General features: G+C 42.1%; 1 protein-coding gene across 2 annotated transcripts in view; it reads right to left on the minus strand.

Annotated features, from left to right (window-relative positions):
• Positions 1-15,644: 15,644 nt before the first annotated feature.
• Positions 15,645-17,724, minus strand: part of LOC145402103 (E3 ubiquitin-protein ligase TRIM23-like) — a 75,317-nt gene continuing 73,237 nt past the window's right edge. For both annotated transcript variants that reach the window (XM_080274221.1, XM_080274220.1), the window contains exons 10-11: positions 16,639-16,836; positions 15,645-16,220 (exon numbers count right to left, since the gene is read on the minus strand). In XM_080274221.1, the coding sequence (XP_080130347.1) occupies positions 16,038-16,220; positions 16,639-16,836 (381 nt within the window). In that variant the 3' untranslated portion in view covers positions 15,645-16,037. The remainder of the gene's footprint in view (positions 16,221-16,638; positions 16,837-17,724) is intronic.

A 17,724-nucleotide genomic window follows, 5' to 3' on the forward strand; every position in this document is an offset into this window, starting at 1 on the left:
GCTTGGTAGCCAAGTACTCCTCTTTGTTACCACCCCTTTTCTATTCCTGGAAAAGCCTTCTTTTCTCCTTAAATGCAGCTTCTAGACTCTTATCCAACTACCAAGTTACTTTATGTCTTGGGGGACCCCTTGTCCATCCATACACTGAAAGGGTAACTCTCAGGAGATTGTTCTTGAGAGCTCTGTACTATTCATTAATATTTCTGTCAATGGCTTCCTGTTCAGCCACCACTCTACTCATCTTGCTATAGACATCTCTTACTGCCTGACTTTTCAAATTCCATATTTTCCTCCGAGGTGCATAAGTCTTCTTCTTCATCATTCACTCCTTAAGCACCATGTCACATATCAATAACTTGCATTGCTGCACACACTCCTCGCTCCCTATAACTTTAACATCCCTCAACAACCTCCTATCAGCCTCCTGACCAGGATATAGTCTATCTTGCTACTATTTCCCCCAGACTCATACGTAATCAACCTACTCTCCCTCTCTACTAAAATGTGTGTTGCACACAATCATGTTCACTGCCTTCCAAACTCAAGTATCCTTTCTCCTTCCTCATTCCTTGTACGATATGCACATCCCCCATGTACCCCTTCATATCCTTGAGCTGCTTCACCTGTCCCCTCCTAAAACTACAATTTCATCATCCCCAGTACCACTTACCACACATTATTAAGTCATCCCAGACTCTATCTTTTTCTAAATCATCTAATCCAGCCTGTGGAGCATATGCCGATATAAATGAAAATGTGATCCCACTGAACAAGATCTTCGCTTCTATTACCCTTTCACTCACTCTAAATACATTCATGACATATTCCACCCATTTCTCCTCAACCCCTTAACCGCGGGACGTCACTTTCGTGATGCTCGGGTGCAATGGATCATACCGCGGGGCGTCACTTTTGCGATTCTGCGTTATTTTGAATTTGCCCGGGCTTTGAAGTGGTTGCTTGTATCATGTCAGTACTGCCAGTGTCTAATAATAGTCAGTGCTGCTACTGTCATCTGTACTCCCATCCACTGTTGACAATTTAGCCATTTCTCCTCGTTCTTGACTCCCCTCCCTACCTCCCCTCCATTACCCTCTCCTCCCGCCTGCCCCAGCTGCACTGTGCTAGGCAAATCTTGCCCGGATTTTTCCACTCATTTCATCCATTGGAATGAGCCCTATGCCTTATTCTCATACAAAATAATATACATAAAAAAGAAAAAAGGTAACTGATAGTGCCATACACCTGGAATTGGCTAATTATCACCTGGCAACACCCCACGTGCACTCGTTCGCTAATTTTCCCTGTTTATTTCCCATTGAAATATGCTGTATGACCTGTTTTCATAATAAAAATATATATAAGAAAGGAAGGGAGAAGCTTAAGTGATATTTACATTCACCTGGAACTACCTAATTTCCTGCCAATCATTTCACAGCATATAAATTAGCAGCTGTCACCTCGCTGACGTTGTCAACCCTTGGCGGCCCCATATCCGCCTTGTCATTCAGTTTAGTGTGTCTCTTGAGATGAAAGCACGTAGCACTTGCGCCCCTCCATTTCCGCCGCTTCTAGAGGGCCCTGTGACCTCTGCCCCTACTAAACCTCGTGTGGGAAGGGGTAAAGGACTAAGTGACTCTGCTGCAGAGCATGAACTGGCTAATTTATCCATGATAATGATGGACAGTGACTACAATCTTTCTGGTGAATCGTGTGATGAGCCAGTGGAGGAAATGGTGATAAACTACGAGTGCTTCAGTGTCCCAAGTTCATCCTGGCTCCAAGGGGAAAGGAGCCCTTAGTTACTGGAAGTGACAGTGTATAAAATAGTGTAAATAAAACAGAAATGTAAATAATTACTAATATAAGAATATGAGTACAAATACTTGGAGTAATGACAGTGAAAGCTTTGCTCTCTACACTAGTTTACTGAAAGAGAAAGTTAATGCCTGGAGTGAAAATAAACTACTATTACTGAAGGAAACTTATGGATAAATACTGTATACACACACACACACACACACACACACATATATATATATATATATATATATATATATATATATATATATATATATGTGTGTGTGTGTGTGTGTGTGTGTGTGTGTGTGTGTGTGTGTGTAATAAAGTAATAGGCATATATAAAGTGTGAGTGTGTTTATGAATAATAAATGACAGAATACCAGCGGGTAATGAGCACAAGTGGGAAGCTCGTACGCACTCGTAATTTTCATTGCTTTCACAGTGTTTTTTTTTTTTGGGTGTATGATTCCAAACCACTTGAAAATCATAGAATAGTGTTTCTAGTGATAATATCAGGCTGTGGTAATCATATTACGGGATGTCAGGAAGTGTAAAGTGGAGACTTCGTTACCCAACTTCAGAAGTCTCCACAAGTCCTACAGTAGTTGACAAAGGCTCAACAAACATCGCAGAAGCAAGGTGAAGGTATGTGCCATATGCATATGTAATTATAATATTCTGGGAGTAATAACTGATTTTTGGCAAATATTTTTAAAAAGTCAGTTGGACCGTGAATATCCCCGCGCGAGGTGCACAGACCGCCTCCGACATGCCCGCGCTTAAGGGGTTAACCAACACACCCACACCACCATATCCATCTGCCTTACCCTGCCAAAATATATTGTATCGACAATCCCTCCCGGCAATCATTCTAGCTGATCCTCCCCTATAATGGACTTCCTGCACACATCCCACATCCATCCACCTCCTACTCAACATCTCAACCACTTCCCTCACCCTACCCCTCAAACTACCCACATTCCATGAAGCCACTCTGATCCCCTTGGGAGATGAAAGTTTCCTCAGGCTTGCTTTGATTTTTCTCCTTTTTTGTCATAATTGGTAACAAAATAACAGAGAGAGAGAGAGAGAACACAGGCCCCACCCACCAGCAGAGTCCCAAGTCCAGGCATGGAACCCAGGACCCATATCCCACTAGATGTGACCAGTGGACCCTGCCAGGACAGCTGCAGGGACACCCTCCAAGCGTGCCCTGGCACTGTGAGCCCGCCATTACATACTCACTGATAGGGTAGCCTCCTCGGGCACTGCTCCCCAGTTCAGGCCCCTCTCTATTGAGTGTAAGCGGCAACCTGGAAAACCACAACACCCTGTACCCTCTAGCAGAGATCTGAGCCCCATACCATCCCAGCCCCCAAAACTATGCTGGTGGAGTCCGCATCACACCTCCCCTCAATTGGTCCGCTACTAGGTAGCGAGGGCAGTTTTTTGGCAGCGTGCCCTTGCTGGCATCAACCCCTGTTGCGTAGTGAGGTACGTTGTGTGATATGTAAAGTGCATGTAGGGTAGTGCATGAGATAGTCAGAGGAGAGTTTGGAAAAGTATGCTGGTCTACTCTCCATGTTAATGTCACACTGAAAAGGAAGGGGGATGGTCAGATATTCTGGTAGCTATACTCAATTTTTTTCCAGCTGATGATCCACTTCCGTGAATGTGGCACCTGCACACTCCTGCCACGTGATTGGTTGGTTTCAATTTCATACCTGAAGTATCATATTTACAAAAAACAATTGTATCTTATATTCCAGTTCTCATAAATGCTGTTTTGCATTGTCATTGTACTGTACAGACAGACATGGAATGAGTATGTATTTGTGCTTCACCCAAACAGACAATGAATTTGAGGAAGCTGAATCTGAATTGAAATAATTATTGTAAAAGGTACAGAGTTGCTGGATCTTTAACAAATAAATAAATATATATACTTATGGACAATATGGGCAAAGGTATCGAAGCAATGGAGTAGGTGTGATCCATAATAAAGTCTGACATCTTGTGAGACGAGATACAGTAATTTGTTTTTCCTGCCTCGCCGTCTCTTTTGTCCCCAACCCCCCTCCTTCGTAAGGACTTCCATTCGCCTCCCCACTTCCACCACTTTATCACTGACAAAACTGCTAATTTACTTAAAATGGTACTAGTGTCTAATGTAACAAGTGCCTAAGTATTAAGATACTTTTTATTTGCACTTACCCAGCCAAATGCATTCATTTTAAAAAATACAGGGATGTGCAACAACTCTAACCTTTTACAACAATAAATATTTCAATTCCAATTCAACTTCCTCAAATTCCTTGTCCATCTGGGTGAAGCACAAATACATACTCATTTCATGTCTGTTTGTACAATACAATGACAATGCAAAACAGCATTTATGAGAACTGGAATATAAGATACAATTGTTTTTTTGTAAATATGATACTTCAGGTATGAAATTGAAACCAACCAATCACGCGTCAGGAGTGCGCAGGTGCCACATTCACGGAAGTGGATCATCAGCTGGAAAAAAATCGAGTATAGTGAAACAGGAGCTCCAGCTCTCCCATCACCTGCATTCCTGTTCCCCATGGGAGCACCACTCAGATTGGCTGGTGTTACAGCCTATTTGTACAGTCCATATTTAACATGCATAATGATAATTAGTGAGTGTATGTGAATGTGTCTGGTGGTGGTACAGCTTTCAACTGGGCCATAACAGGGATTATGTAAAAAATTTTCAAGTTCTCCCCTCCCCCCACCATTAGCCATATTATGATGGGTCTTACCAACTCTTACAGTACCGTTTACATGGTTGTTGTTCACGCAACTTGTCTACCCCCCACACCTCCAACTAACTGCATAAGCGGTAAGCCCAGGAGCGCACCCAGGAATTTTCTAAGGGGGGGCCCCGTATTGAGGTGAGCTCAGGTAATCCGATAATTACAGGGAGGTCACATGCAGGTTTAGAGTCAGGGAGCTGCTGGTTCATGTGTTACTCTTTGTTTGTCCTTGCCAGTTTTTCATGTTTTGCTATTATCGAAATAAATATATACAAGTTTTTAAAGGACCCAGGGAGCTAAGGGGGGGGCCCAGGGCAGGCCTGCCCCCCCCCACCCACCCCCGGATGTGCCAGGGCCTGCCCCCCCCCCCCCCGGGTGTGCCCCTGGGTGAGCCCACTGTATATCCAAACCTTAGTCTGGAAATCAAATTTTTGGCAGGACACTTGAATCTCCAATATGCCTGCCCAAGTTCATTTTTTTTGTTTTCTCCCTACTGCAAGTGTAATAGTTACACAGAACTGTCAATAATCTTACATATCTATACTGTACAGCACTGCTGGATAATTTACTGGAATAATTCAGGGCTTAAAATATCATATACACTACTGCATTTTTAAAGCTTATTCATCATCATCATCATCCAGACCTCCTTTCCCACACTGGGGCAGGGTGAGGAGTAGCAACATCCAGACAGCCTAAGTTTGTCCAATTCAATGGGCCATGCTTCCATTCACTCATCATTCAAGCCCATGGGAACCTAGCTCCATCAGAGGCCCCCCAAAAATTTCACCACGTTCTGTAGCTTCATATATACCTATCTGATTGAGTCAATCAGAATGCTGTCACATTAAAAAGGGGTGCCAAATCCCTGGTTATGAGCTTCTCCACACAGAATTCATCCAGCCAGCTTGGTCTCTTGTCAGTCCCCTAGCCTCACCAACTTCCATACCTCTCTCCCTCACATACTCATTCACCATATCCCTCCACCTTCTTGGCCTACCTTGCCTCCTCCCTCCTTCATAATCACTCAGAAATATCTTTTTCACCACTCTGTTGTCATCCATTCTCTCCACATGACCAAATCATCTCAGTACACTCTCTTTGATTCTGATGTCCACAAACTTCCTCACTCTGCATCTTTCAAATCACATTAAAGCTTATTATGTATAAAATTTCTGACAGGTACTCACAATTAACCTATTTCATTACCTACTACATACAATATATTTAAAATTCATTTGCCTATATCTGTACTGCCATGCATCTAATCAGAGAAATGAAAGATGCTTGCGACATTGAATTCCCAAAAATAAAATTAATATTTAGTGCTTCACTGGAGTTCCCTAACAGCCAACAAAGGAGAGTGGCAACAGTCTCATTTTACCTCCCTTTAAAGTGTAGGAGCCATAGGCTAGACTACCACAGTCTAGTATATTTAAGGGAAGATGACCTGCATACTCCCCATGTTAATATTACACAACCGAAAAGTCTCCAAATACCTTTTGGGGATCAGTCCTATGGTAGGTCATCATTCATACTTGGAGTTGTAATCATTAATTCCAAGATCACTATTAATACCACTGTCATCTAACTGCCTCTTATAAAAATATATGAATGTGAAAGATCACTAAGAAATGGAAAACATGACAACAGAAGTCAAATGAGTAGCCAGCAAAATTATGGCCCTGGAAAATTCTTGCTCCATCCCCATGGTAAACACAATTCAGTTGACCTAATATAAACTAAAATTATCCACAAACTGTCATACACCTAAAACACCTCACAACTTCTTCAGTAATGCTTTTTCACTAATCTTAATATCAGTGGACTGTTACATTGTCAGGGCATGCATCCATCCATCCAACATGCAACCCTATGTTGCCCCATGAGAGTGTAGGAGCTCCGGGCTAGGCAAGTTGGTCCTGACATTTAAGATGAGAGTGACCAGCCTCACTCATCCCTGAGTGACATTACATGAGCAATAAACCCCAACCACTACATCTCATAACAAACTAAAACATCAGCCAGTCAAGACCAATGTGGCTCTTTCTATATTCCACCACATCTGAAGTGTCCTGCAACTTTTCCTTTGGCACTTTTACCACTGCCACCACTTATATCCCCTTCAGTACCAAGGCATTTTCTCTATTTTAGTTTTGCTATCAATCAACTAGCAAACTTCTTATAGTGAAGAGGTTAACCACACTGCAGTATGGCTGCTACATCCTGTAACTATCCAAACAACTAACCAGAGACTAAAATGAAATGTTACTTTCCCCACTCCAACATTTCCCACTGTTTATTACTACTGACATATTCTACTGCTGCAGTGTCATTTGACCAACCACAGTACATAGCAAGGGAGACTAATATGGTTGTTTCTTTGTTACTCCATATCTAAAACAACATCAGCTCAAAAAATAACCTGAGTCACTAATTCTGTCACTGCCAATTTTGCTCTTTTCATCTGTTAACTACGGATATATTATATCTCATATTATTAGTTTCCTTTTACCAGCATGTTAAAACAACCACATTGTCCCCTCCTCTTATATTATCATCCTAAACCATCTTCCTCCATTTTCAGGAGGGCAAATATGATCAACAATAACAAAAGGGAAACACGAAAGTAGAAGCTCCACTGGCCATTGAAACAGGCCACACATCCGTCCACTCATCAGTCAGGTTTCTACCTAACCCTATGTTCCAGTCTAGTGAGATTATACCCTCAAGAAAGTGTTGTATTCATTTATATTTTAGCCTTCACTGTTATCTAATTTTATTACCTGTGACAAGGAGGTTATGTTTTTGCCAGTGTTGGTTTGTCTGTCTGTTAGCAGGATTACTCAAAAAGTTATCAACGAATTTAGCTGAAATTTCTTGGAGGGGAAGGGTACAGCCCAAGGAAAAATCCATTAGATTTTGGCAGTGATCCGGATCATCACCCGGATCCAGGAATTTTCTGTTTGTTCACACGATAATCTCCAAAAGTTCTCCATTAATTTCAATGAAATTTTGTGGAAGGGTGGGCCATGGGCCGAGAACAAATTTATCAAATTTTGAGGCGGATATGGATCCAGATCCTGCAATGGCATTGGAGGAGATATGCACTCTCAGAGTGCTTTCTAGTTTCTTAACTGAACAAATGCTGTATTTTTTGGCATCATGTGCTCCTTGCACCTCTTCCTTTTTAATTCATTTTGCACACTAACACATTAACCGTTTAATTACAAGTACAGTCAGCCTATGACGTGACAGAAGAGCATCCAGATTTCGGTCAGCATTAATGCACACACTTTTCCTTATATCTTGTCAGGGTGAAACTCTTTACGTAAAACTGTTACAGAAAACAACAAGTACGTGCTAGAGAACCGTTATATTTTAAAACTGTAGGAAGCAGTGTGTTCATTTTCATTCATTCATTGCCAGACGCCATGTATCCCAAACGGGGTGGCCAAGGGCTTAGAGTTAATTGTTTTACAGGGAGGGGCACTAATCCTCCACCAACCCCACTTGACACGTAGGGATGCCAACAGCATCTGGTGTTCCCAGGCGGTCACCCATCCAAGTACTAACCAGATCCAACGTTCCTTACAACAATAGGAAATCCTAAACGGAACTACAGTAATTGAAATTTTAGAACTGTCGCTCAGGGAGAGTCATGAATAACTTACGGAGTTGAAATCTAGTATGGTAAAAAGCAATAATTCTTTAGTGGTGTAAAACTGTAAAGAAAGAGTTTCAATAAACAATTAAAATCAGTCATTATTATTTATAAAATAATTCCCATTAAAATACTATGGAATAATTTAAAGTCATTAATTTCAGTTTCTCGGGAAGCGGAAGTTAGTAGGCTATTTTAAATGGTTCAATCAACATGCACGAAAGAAGACAACTTTTACTCAAAGGCATGCAGTTATCACACTGCATCTGGCCAGCTTTCCATCAAGAAAAATCTCTGTAAGGTTTAACTTAGCAAGAGGACTATCAGCACCCTACCCGTATCCCTGACCGCCTTGGAGAGAGCTCCAACATACTTGACCTCTTCCTCACAACTAATCCTTCTGCTTACTCTGTTAATCTTTTCTCTCCGTTGGGCTCCTCCGATCACAACCTTATTACCTTAACCTGTCCTATCACTCCGGTACGGCCTGTGGACCCTCCAGTGAAACGTCGTCTGTGGCATTTTGGAGCCGCGGACTGGGAGGCCCTCAGGCAGTACTTCTTTGATTTTCCCTGGAATGATTATTGCTTCCATGGCCGTGAGCCATCTGAGTGTGCCTTGCGCATTACGGAGGTTATTCTCTCGGGCATGGAAGCATACATTCCTTTCTCATATCCTTTGACTAATGCAAGAAAGCCTTGGTTTAATCACGCTTGTTCTAATGCTGTCCGCAACAAGGAGAGGGCCTACAAAAGGTACCGGAGCCAACCCACCCCTGAATCACATCATCTTTACGTTTCTGCCCGGAATCGTGCTAAGTCTGTTCTTCGCTCTACTAAAAATAATTTCATCCATACTAAATGCTCTCAACTCTCCGACTCGAATTCTTCCCGCTCCTTCTGGCATCTTGCCAAAAATCTTTCTAACAACTTTACCTCATCATCCTTCCCTCCTCTTTTCTACTCTGATGGCTCTGTAGCTATTTCTTCTACTGATAAAGCAGATCTCTTCGCACAGACTTTCTCCTCCAATTCTACCTTAGACGATTCCGGTGCTGTTCCTCCATCACTTCCCCCCTCTGACTTCCTCATGGCTGACATTAAAATTTCTTCAGTTGATGTATTTTCTGCCATCACTGGCCTCAGTACTAACAAGGCATATGGGCCTGATGGGGTCCCTCCTGTTGTTCTCAAGAACTGTGCTTCTGTGCTTACACCCTGCCTAGGCAAACTCTTTCGCCTTTGTCTGTCAACTTGTACCTTTCCTTCTTGCTGGAAGTTTGCTCTCATTCAACCAGTCCCAAAGAAGGGTGACCACTCCCAACCCTCCAACTATCGTCCAATTGCTTTAACGTCCTGTATTTCAAAAGTTTTCGAGTCAATTCTTAATAGAAAAATTTTAAGGCATCTTTCCTATCACAACCTTCTTTCCGATCGTCAGTATGGGTTCCGTCAGGGACGCTCCACTGGCGATCTTCTCACCTACCTTTCAGACTCCTGGTCATCCTCCTTTCGGGACTTTGGCGAAAGCTTTGCCATTGCACTTGACATCTCAAAGGCTTTCGATCGAGTCTGGCATAAATCTTTAATTTCCAAACTGCCCTCCTACGGTTTCTATCCTTCTATCTGTGCCTTCATCGCTAGCTTCCTTTCTGGTCGTTCTATAGCCGCTGTTGTAGACGGCCATCGTTCTTCTCCTAGATCTATCAACAGTGGTGTTCCTCAGGGCTCTGTCCTATCGCCAACTCTCTTCCTTTTATTCATCAATGACCTTCTAAGCTGTACATCTAACCCTATCCACTCATACGCTGACGACTCCACCCTTCACCTTTCCATTCGGTTCCCGCAACGCCCATCTCAACAGTTACTTCAACAAGCAAGGGATGAGGCTGTGGCACACCTAATGTCTGATTTGGCTCGTATCTCTGATTGGGGTAAAAATAATATGGTTGTCTTTAATGCATCTAAGACTCAGTTCTTACACCTATCAACCCGACAAAATCTTCCACAGGTATACCCACTAATGTTTAATAATATTCAGATTAATCCTGCATCATCCTTGAACATGCTTGGGGTTTCATTTACTCAGGACTTATCTTGGAAAGATCATATTACATCTCTTGTAAAATCTGCTTCCAAGAGATTGGGCGTGCTAAGCCGACTCCGCTCTTTCTTTACCCCTGCACAATTGTTGACTCTATACAGGGGTTTTATCCGCCCCTGTGTGGAGTACAACTCTCATGTGTGGGGAGGCTCCCCACATACAGCTCTTCTCAATAGGGTGGAGTCAAAGGCTTTTCGTCTCATTAACTCTCCTCCTCTTACTGACTCCCTTCAACCTCTGTCTCTTCACCGCACTGTTGCATCTTTATCTCTTTTCTATCGCTACTTTAATGGTCACTGCTCCTCTGAACTGTCTGCTTGCATTCCTCCACCTCTACGACGGGCGCGTAGCACCCGTCTGGCAGCAAACTCTCATCCTTTTTCTGTCCAACTCTCTAATGCAAGAGTTAACCGTTACTCCCAGTCTTTCATTTATGCATCAGGTCAGCTCTGGAACTGTCTCCCTCTGTCTGTATTTCCTGCTCCCTATGATCTCCAGTCTTTCAAACGCAGTGTGTCCAGGCATCTCAAAATGATCGGATCTTGAATTTGGCTCTATATTGTATTTTGTTTTTCTCTTGGAGGGAACTATTACTGCGGGCTCATGGCCTTTGGTTCCTTCTTCCTCGCATTAAAAAAAAAAAAAAAAAAAAAAAAAAAAAAAAAAAAACTTGAAAATTTGCCAAGTTGGAACTCCTTGAAGAATGCCAACTTGCGTCACAGCCTAATATCCTCAGTACATAAACGATTGACAAGAGTGATAAAATTCAGAGTTTCATAATCAAATCACTGAGTTCAAAACTTCCAAATCAGCATTTTCAGTTTAGCAGGACAGTGGTTGATTTAAAATGAATGTTGCATGAGTTTATTCTCATGTTTTGGTCCTCTTTATTGCCTAGTGTAAGAGAAAAGAGTAAAATATGTCATAACTCCTTACAACCGAAAATACTTTAGCATCAACTGGAGATGAAGTACAGGCATACCCCGGTTTAATGATGAAGTTGGTTAGATAAAACCCCATCGTTAGGTGGGGTATTGTATATCGGGGTACTTTTACCATATAAAGCAATGTGGAGCATTTACCAGCCTTGGGTTTCCCCCCAAACCAAGCCTCAAACCCACCCAAATGAACCCCAAAACAAGTTTAAAGCCAATCTAAATGGCCTAACACCTGTCAAGGAAGCTAGCCTCAGCCTAACACCCGTAAATAACTCACTAAAACCAACAAATAAAATCTGAAAATCGTCATATATAAGTCTGGAAAAAATCAAGCTTAGTAAACTGTAACCCAAAATGACAACGTTCACCTAACCTATAGCTAAAATACATTAATCTAAGTCTAAAAATAGTTTATAAATCAACCTAAACACAATTTTAGACTAAAATATCAAAATCGGTAAAAAATGTCAACTCCCATCGTTAAACCCGGGTTTGGCCATCGTTAGGCGGGGTATGGTGGTACAGTATTTCTACCCCCATCGTTAAGCCGGGGTATTATATATCAGGGTATTACTGTAACTAATTATGATTATTATAAGTGAGGGGAAACCAAAGAATAAAAGGCAGAAAGGTCCTGCTGCTACCGCAGGTTGGGTATCATTACTAAGAATAAATTCATTGTTGTTGTATCCATGTTTTGTGGTAGGTGGGGGCACTCACCATCCACTCACTCAATGTAGTGCTGCTGTCGGGTGTCTACCCTTTCCTCTCCTCCATCCTTCTTTCCTTCCATCCTCTTCTGTCTTCCTTTACTTCATTCTTTCTTTGTCCTTCTGCCTATGCGTAACTTTACACTTCTTCTTCTGTCTTTCTTTCCTTCATTCTTTCCTCTTCCTTCTGCCTGTGGGTGACTCTACACTGAGTGACAAGCCAAGTGGTTTCTTGTACACCAGGAAACCATTTACTACGCTGGGTGGTAACCATATAACCAAATTTTGGCGCCTGGTGGTTTAGTGAGTAATTATTGCGCTCCAACTGGATTGAGCTGGTGAAGGTTTATATCCAAGGGGTGGTTGGGGTTGATTGCTCATGTAATGCCACTCAGGGATGAGTGAGGCTGCTCACTCTCATCTTAAATGTCGGGACCAATTGCTTAGCCCCAGACTCCTACTCTCCTCATGGGGCAATGTAGGATTGGATGATGGATAGATGGATGGATGTATCCATGTTGCTATATGATCACCATAGCAATTGAAAATAGGGTAGTGTATTGCAGTCACGAGAATTTTCCTTGACTGGTCTTCGAAACTAGAGCATTTGTCTTTAAAATCCTGGAAGCAAATACATCAGGAACTGCATGACGCACACGGAGTAATACATTACACATTCATTCAAATCGGGAAACGTATCTAAATGTTAACATCTAATATACTGCTGTCCCATGTTATTCATTTTACATGATTCTTAGCATAATTTAATATATATTTTATTTGATATGATGTGATGAAGGCATAGATTTTTTACTTTACATTCACTAAGTTTTCATTGAACGTATAGCAGTGCAAAGTGACCAAAGCAATCTGACACTCTACCATCACTTCTTGGGGCGACTGTACTGTGCTGGTACTCTCATGCTTGTTCTCCAGGTGGTTACAGGTGGAGTACATGTACTGTACTCCTAAAATTTATGGTAATTGAAATATCCTTTTACCAGACATGCCTGTGCTTTTCAAGTACATGTAGTCATGGGGGTTCATTATTCTTTTGTGTGTCTGATCTTCCAGCACATCTCTGTAATAGGAGTATACTGTTGTTTGGATGAAAGATATACAATTGGATCCTAACATGCCAGATGCAGAAATTAAATGGTAAGGGTGAGGTGCTAGGAAGTCTCCTAAACTCAAGAGAATATAGCCTCAAAACACCAGCCACCCAATCCCCAAAAACATGACATACTGAACTTTCACAATAATCTTAGCATCACATCTACTGCCACGACACCTCTCAACCAATGGTATCACTACTTAACAGAGACCAAAGTAGAAACCTCTACACTCATCCACATGTGCTAAAACACATATGTGGTGACTGACCAGTGGTGCTTTTCATATGATGAAATACTATTGTATCCTATCTCATAATACTTTGGTCTACACCATGATGTCAGATTGAGTCTTAACTACACTTCTGAACTGACCACAATGCCAGCCAAAAGACCAGTATGACTACCTTTACTCCCCTCATCTTTAATAGTGCTTCACAACTTTACCAATAATTTTTCCTTTTTTGATATGACCTGAAGTTGTATCTTACTTTACACAAACATGCACGCATGCATGGATGCCTGCACGCGCGCGCACGCTCAGGTTGCGAAAAGTTTCACTGACGAAGTGGGTGGTTACTGTCCCCCTTGAGCAAGGGGACGGGTGTGTGCGTGTGTGAAGGTCACAGCCTTGCCCTTAGATCGGACTATATGAGCTCTCAGCTCCCTTCCGGGAGGGTAAAAGCTGACGATCACGACCATCAAGTGATCCTGACCGACCCGGTGAATTACACACACACACACACAAGGTCTGTCCAAAAAGAAACTGAACTTTCTAAATAGCTCATCAGCTAGCTGGCATAGCATGATCGTAACAGGAATGCTGTGTAGCAATGACTTTGAGCTTTAGTCTAGCACTAGCTGCATCATGCCCCATCACTTAGTCATCGAGGTACATGCGCTGGAGTGAACATGCACTTAGTGTATTTGGCAATTTGCCGCAAGCAGAACACTGATGGATCTTGAAGAGCATCATGTTTGTGTGAAACTGTCAAATTGGGAAAAACTTTTATGAAGACTTTTCAAATGTTGCAACAGGCATATGGGGAGGATTGTTTGAGCCACAAGCAATGTCACAATTGGTTCCAGCTGTTCAAATCAGGAACAACATCCACCGACAATGATCCCACACCTGGACGACCTTTCATGTTAAGAGATGACGATCACGTTGCGAAAGTGTGTGCTGTGATCCGTGAAAGTCATTGCCTGACTGTCCGTGAAGTTTCCGAAGAAGCAGGCATCTGTAAAATTTCGTGCCACACAATTTTAACTGAAAAACTGAAGATGCATTGCGTTGCTGCAAAACTTGTACCACAACTGCTGACAGATGAGGAAAAAGAGAACCATGTCACTGTCAATCAGGAGCTGTTTGACTGTTCCAATGCTGACGAAAACTTTCTGAAAAATGTTTTAACACGTGATGAAACATGGGTGTACAGCTAAGACGTCAAAACAAAAAGGCAATCGTCACAGGGGGTGGGAACATCATCACTGCGACCAAAAAAAGCACGTCAATCACTCAAACGTGAAGGTGATGTTGATTGTCTTTTTTTTCCTGCAAGGGCATCATCCATCATGAGCTTGCTCCACGAGGTCATACAGTCAATGGAGTTTTACCTGAACAACCTAAAGTGTTTGAGAGAGGCAGTGTGAAGGAAGAGGCCTGTGGCATGGACAAACAAAACCAGGATGCTGCACCTTGACAATGTACCTGCTCATGCATCACTCCATACTTGTGACTTTTTGGCAAAATATGAGATGACTATTATCCCCAAGCTGCCCTACTCTCTGAATTTGGCCCCTGTGGACTTTCTTCTGTTCCCAGAGTTGAAATCCACCCTGTAAGGTTGCCAATATCAGACAACAGAAGAGCCACAAGAAAATTCGCCAAGTGCACTTTAACCTGACAACTGCAGCATTAAGTTTCCTGGTCTACTCACTCCCATAAAGAATTTTTTTTTTTTTTCACCCAAAAAATGGTTTTTTCTAATATGGTGGTAGGTGGGGGTGTTCACCATCCACTCACTCGATGTAGTGCTACTTTGAGTTTTTGCCCTTTCCTCTCTTCTGTCTTTCTTTCCTTCATTCTTTCCCCTTCTTTCTGCCTATGGGAGACTTTACACTCCCTCTTTCGTCTTTCTTTCCTTTGCTCTTTCCTCTTCCTTCTGCCTATGGGTGACTCTACACTGAGTGACAAGCCAAATGGTTTCCTGGACACCATGAAACCATTTACTATGCTGGGTAGTAACCATATAACCAAATTATGGTGCCTAGTGGTTTAGTGGGTAATTAAGGCACTCCAATCGGATTGAGCCAGTACATGTTTATATCCAAGGGGTGATTGGGGTTTATTGCTTGTGTAATGCCACTCAGGGATGAGTGAGGATGGTCACTCGCATCTTAAATGTTAGGACCAACTTGCCTAGCCCCTGGCTCCTACGCTCCTCAGGGGGCAACATAGGATTGGATGATGGATGGATGGATGAAATGAAAAAGTGCATAGAAAAAGATAAGAAAAACAAATTTGAGTTCATCATTTAGTTCAGCCATGGTGAAGTAATGAAGGCATTCTTGGTCTACCCTCCCAGTGGAAAAAAAAATTCCATCATATGATATATGTCAAAGCTACAAGTTTTCCATCATATGATGTATGTTGCAGCTATCTGGTTAAACACATATTCACTCAAGCGCATGTATCTCAATGACTAAGTGATGTGACATGATGCAGCTAGTGTTGAGCTAAAGTTCAAAGCTACCATTACACAGTACTCCCATCACAATCATGCTATCCTGGCCAGTTGGTGTGCTATTTATAAACTTTTTTTTGGACAGACCCCATATATATGTGTGTGTGTGTGTGTGTGTGTGTGTGTGTGTGTAAGCCTTAACTGTGGCATCAGGTAGAGCAAGACAGTAAACATGACACTTCAAGCAGCCGAATTAAGGACCTCTGAGGGGACTAGTTGCCGGGCCAGCCAGTCAAGGCCCTGGTGGAGGCCAGTGCCAGACTGGGCGTCACATGGCTGGATGTGCCATGATCGTCCAAGACACAGCTTATGCAGTCCAAGGTTGTCCGTTAGTGCTCCCATGCTCAATGCTCCGTCCCAACTCTGAAAACAATCACAGGCATCATCACAACATTTCAGACACTACATCTGAGGTGTTCTGAATAAAGGAGAATGAGGGAATACAAATACAAGCAAACACTAATAGATCTATCAACTTTTACAAAACCATGAGTTATAATGTTGGATATGGTTATGATGTTTATTTTATTATAAAAGGAAAAATTACAGTATTGCAAAGGGCTTCTCAACCCTGGACACTCTCCAGTCAAAGCTGGCATGAAAACTTGAGATGCATCATAATACTGTACAGTACAGAAAACAATGGTACTTCCCACAAGACTGGAATATCATTTATGCTCAACAACAATGCCAGCAACAGCACACACTCAGCTGAACTGTGAAATCCAAATGTCCTCAATGAAAAGAGCTTTCAGTTCAAGGTAATACAGAAGTCACATACCTCCTTATTGGCGAATATCAACAACGATGCATCCTTAAGTTCACGTTCTGTCATAAGTTTGGTGAGCTCCGCCTGAGCCTCTGTCAGTCTCTCCGCATCCGTGGCATCAACAACAAAGATGACAGCCTGTGTGTTGAAGTAATAGTGGCGCCACAGAGGCCGAAGTTTGGGCTGACCACCCACATCCCACACTGTGAACTGTTCAAGGATGAGACCATTTATCAGGCTAGCTTAGGCTGGATCACATTAAGTTAGGCTGAGCTGGCGCAGGCAGGCAGGTTTGGCTGAGATATGTTATGTATGGCTGGGATACGTTAAATCAGATCAGATAAGTTTAGGTTAAGATAAGCTATTCATGGCATGAACAGGTCAGGTTATGAAGTTTTGGTGTGGCCTAGTTTGAAGTGGGTTAGGTTAATCTGGATAAGCTGGGGTTGAATAAATTACATCAGGTTAGGTTTAGTTAGACTAGCTCAGAGGCTCTTAACCTTTTATCCACAAAGTATCCCCTGGGTTATCAGATCATCAACCCACGCTCCCATCAATCTGACACTGAATAAAAAATGGTAAGACTAATTCAATATACAATGGTACTACAATGGATGTTATGGTACCAAATGATTGAAACTGTAATGACTTTATTATGCAGTTATGCATTAACATAATAGTCAATGTACAACGACATCACAAAAGTGAAGCTGTAGTCACTTTGGGAAGAAAATAAACATTAGCACTAATTCAGTGTAGAATGATACTAAACCAACTACTGAAAGTTACTTTAGGAAAAAAATAAACGTTAGCACTAATTCCGTGTAGAATGGTACCATATCAGTTCTTGTGAGACTAACAAAATTATAATTATTTCATTTAGAAGGTAAGCACTAACACCACATTTGAAATGAGACAACCAGTATTAAACTTCAGTGAGAAGGTTGTGCCTGTTTTGTGCATACAAGTTTCCCAATTCGACGAGCAGTATTAGCTAGACATACTTGACGTTCATGCTCTACATTATGCCGTGCTCGGTGTTTTATTTCCATGTTCAACAGCATTGGAAATCCTTGCTCACATAGGGAAGTAATAGCA

The sequence above is a fragment of the Coenobita brevimanus genome, chromosome 57 (genome assembly GCF_032717465.1).
Source record: "Coenobita brevimanus isolate Jiangsu-jjx chromosome 57, ASM3271746v2, whole genome shotgun sequence".
Lineage (NCBI taxonomy): Eukaryota > Metazoa > Arthropoda > Malacostraca > Decapoda > Coenobitidae > Coenobita > Coenobita brevimanus.